Here is a 3,636-nt window from a genome sequence, read left to right as displayed (position 1 = left end):
AATAGGTTATTAGATCAAAATGTCCTCTTGAGGTTCAGCTTACCAAGGAACACTAAATGCAGATTTGACTTTGAATTTTGAGTAAATTTGACCTTTTTTTATTATTATTATTTTGCTTCACGTGTTAAACAAACAAACCCAGATGAAGCTTCTATGGCCTCTCTTGTGCTTTTCCCAGGTTTCTGTCGGGGAAATGCACCATCTACAAGCTGTTTGGCCTCTGCATGGTGCTGGTGCTCATCTCTCTGCTGTGGCTGCAGCTCAGCTGTTCGGGTGACATGTCCTCAGTAACGCGTCAAAACCAGCACGACCCCCAGCCGCCTCCTCCACCCTGTCCCACTGAGCGACAGGCAGCCGCAGCGGACGACCCCAGCTGGGGTCCTCACAAGCTGGCACTTGTGGTCCCCTTCAGAGAACGCTTCGAAGAGCTGCTGGTGTTCGTCCCATTCATGCACAAATTTCTCAACAAGAAGAAGATCCGCCATAAGATCCTGATTATCAACCAGGTGGATCACTACAGGTGAGAGCTCAGCTGCCAGTCATAGGAAAATGTTAACCTTCTGTCTCTGAGCTTTTCTTTTAGTTTTTATTTTTAGTAAGCTCTTATTTGCTTGTTTTAAAGTCTAAACAGCCTTAAGCTGTATGAATCAGAAGCAGGTTGTTGTAAAATGTATTTAATTTCTGATTCAACATACAAAACGATCTACAACTTCCTTTAAACTCCTCAGGAAGTGTTTTCATGCACTTGTGTGCAGTTTTTGAATTCAGTGGCACCAATAAAAGCACCAATTAACAACTGATGACACCTCAGAGTATGCTAGATTATTATTTAAAACGTCCTTTAAGCAGCATAGTCAGTGTTTGAGTTGTTGGATAAAAACAAAGTGAGGATGAGTAGGAGAAAAGAAGATAGCGAATCAAAACTGAACCTTAAATATGTGAGTCATAATGTTGTATTTGGTCTCAATTTCACCTGTATATGTTGAATGTTTTTATTTATTCTTTTTTTCTCCTTGTTCCAGATTCAACCGAGCGTCTCTGATCAACGTGGGCTTTAAGGAGAGCGGGAATGACACGGACTACCTGGCCATGCATGACGTGGACCTGCTGCCCCTCAACGAGGCCCTGGACTACGGCTTCCCTAAAGAGGGACCCTTCCATGTCGCCTCGCCGGAGCTGCATCCGCTCTACCATTACAAGACCTACGTGGGAGGAATCCTGCTGCTCACAAAGAGGCACTATCACATGGTGCGGAGCTGCTGCTTGTTGTGAAAGGCGAGCTGAGGTTCAGAGAGGCAAGACGAGCTACATTAGGGGGGAAGGTTTGGCAGGATTTGTTTTACTGTGAGGACGTCTCTTCAACTTCACAAACTTAAATGCTCATCATGTTGGGTATTTTTAATCTGGTGGGACATAGCATGTCCACCAGATGGTGCTGTTTCACATTGAAAAAGGTTGATTAACAAACCAAAAAGAAAAGAGTGTGCTGCATCTTTGGCTTAGAGCAAGAAAACATAGCATATCATTTGAACTTTTATTAATGTTACGGTGCTGCAGAAAGGAACAGTGATAAACTAACCCAACAAAGCTTGTTTATTTCAAGGTGCTCATCATCTTCTGTGTGTGCAGTGTAATGGGATGTCGAACCGGTTCTGGGGTTGGGGCAGAGAGGATGACGAGTTCTACAGAAGGCTCAGAAAAGCAGAGTTACAGGTACAAGTCACCGACTTTAATCAGCAGAGAAAACAAGACGTTTCATTAGAATAATGTCTGAAGATCTTTTCTGGTTGGTTTCATCTCTAATTCTTTGGGCAGCTGTTCCGCCCAAGTGGCATCACAACGGGATATAAAACCTTTCTTCATATTCACGACCCGGCGTGGAGAAAGAGGGACCAGAAAAGGGTGGCCGCTCAGAAACAGGTAAGAAAGAATTACTGAAGTTGAGGGACAACAAAACAAAGTTTAATAAAGGATCTTGAAATCAGAAATGTACTTTTATAAAACTCAGATAAAGATTGGGGACAAATGTTTGGACACATATAGGAAAACAATCTTGTAATTCCTTACTGTTGATGGATCTCCTTCAAAGTTTTCCTTTTTTTTATCTCTTACAGAGTTCATTCAAAACCAACAGTTGTGATTGGTCTTGAAAAATCTGATTGGGGCATCTCTAATTTGATCTCACCTTTCCAGCTTGGCAGTGAGTCATAACTCCACCTCCTCCTCTTTTCTTCAGGAGCAGTTTAAGGTGGATCCCGACGGTGGGCTGACGAACCTCCAGTACCAGGTGGATTCCCGGCAGGAGCTGACCATCAGCGGCGCTCCCTGCACCATCATCAACACCAAACTGGAGTGCGATCAGAGCCAGACGCCGTGGTGTCTCCTGAGTTAGCGGACTTAGTGGCTCCAGGATCACTGTAGCGAATATCTACAAACTGAAGTGAAAACAAACGAACCAGTAGTGTTACCATGTCCAGGTACATGATCCGAGCGCCAGGTGCAAATGGCTCTTCTGTGTCATATTACCTTGAGACTGTCTTTGGGCAGAGACGCATTAGGATCAGGAGATCCTAACCCATGCTGCTGGCAGGTGTTTTTTTTTTTTTTTTCTCTCTCCGGTACTTTCAGACTCCAAGTCTGGTTTTAGTTTTTAGTTTGGATCCAGGGCCCTGCATGCTTGAGCATCGTACTGTAGTTCCAAATGAGGAGGGTTTTTTTTTTCTCTTTTTTTTTTTTAGCATTTTACCTTATTTGAAATAATGATCAAATGTCTGGTGGATCAGAACAAGTTCTTCACTGAATTGCTTCATTTTTCCTGCTGACGCTGTTACAAGGAAGAGAATAAGTTTGGAAATCTGGAGTGAAACTCTTTATTTCTGATTGAAAAGATAGGATCATGTGTTTTTATGTTATTCTTTGTATGAAAAGCCAGAGTAAGTTAAAAATGTCTTTATAAATCTGACTCTTGTGTCCCATTTTTATGACTTGATTTCCAATTATTTAAAAAAAAATAAACAAAGAGTTTGTTGAGTTTGTGTTCTTTGGTGAATGTAGCTGAATCTCAACTTAACATTTCAACTGGGAAATAAACTTTTTATTTTGCAAGTTTTCTTCCATGAGGGGAGACATGAATTGCTAGACAGAAAAATGTTGAAAACTGCAGGCATGTTGGTTTTCCTTATTTACATTTTTTACTAGATCTGCTGTTAATTGGTGGTGCGACTAAATACAATTGTTAACATACATAATACTAAAGGCCCTTATATCATGCTAAAGAAGGAAGAAAATCATTTTTTTATTGAAAACATTAACATTACACTTTTCATAAAAAGAAATATTACAAATGCATATTTTCCTGGAATAATGGCAGCCTTTTGGTTTTATTGTGCTTGTACTTGGACATAGTTGACAGATTAATGTAGCACCATCAGCCGTCTGAAAATACCTAAAGATTAAATGTTTCATGGAGCTCCACAGTTCCTGATATCTCGGCTAATTTATTTGTGATTTCTAGATTTTTTTTAAAAATGATCTGAGTGTTTGACTTGCCTTAAAAATACATCCACAAATGTTTCCATTTGAAACATTAAAATCAGGCTTGTTGTGCTTTTTGTTGACTTGACGCTGATTGGTTCC

General features: G+C 40.7%; 1 protein-coding gene across 1 annotated transcript in view; it reads left to right on the top strand.

Moving 5' to 3' along the window:
- b4galt7 (xylosylprotein beta 1,4-galactosyltransferase, polypeptide 7 (galactosyltransferase I)) overlaps positions 1 to 3,105 on the top strand; it is a 5,669-nt gene extending 2,564 nt beyond the window's left edge. The window contains exons 2-6 of the mRNA XM_007550282.2: positions 179 to 520; positions 1,023 to 1,248; positions 1,630 to 1,713; positions 1,816 to 1,920; positions 2,237 to 3,105. Of these exons, the coding sequence (XP_007550344.1) occupies positions 179 to 520; positions 1,023 to 1,248; positions 1,630 to 1,713; positions 1,816 to 1,920; positions 2,237 to 2,392 (913 nt within the window). The 3' untranslated portion in view covers positions 2,393 to 3,105. The remainder of the gene's footprint in view (positions 1 to 178; positions 521 to 1,022; positions 1,249 to 1,629; positions 1,714 to 1,815; positions 1,921 to 2,236) is intronic.
- The last annotated feature ends 531 nt before the right edge of the window (positions 3,106 to 3,636 follow it).

Source organism: Poecilia formosa, unplaced genomic scaffold, assembly GCF_000485575.1.
Source record: "Poecilia formosa unplaced genomic scaffold, Poecilia_formosa-5.1.2 Scaffold35, whole genome shotgun sequence".
Classification (NCBI taxonomy): domain Eukaryota; kingdom Metazoa; phylum Chordata; class Actinopteri; order Cyprinodontiformes; family Poeciliidae; genus Poecilia; species Poecilia formosa.
This window is presented reverse-complemented; position numbering and strand designations above follow the sequence as displayed.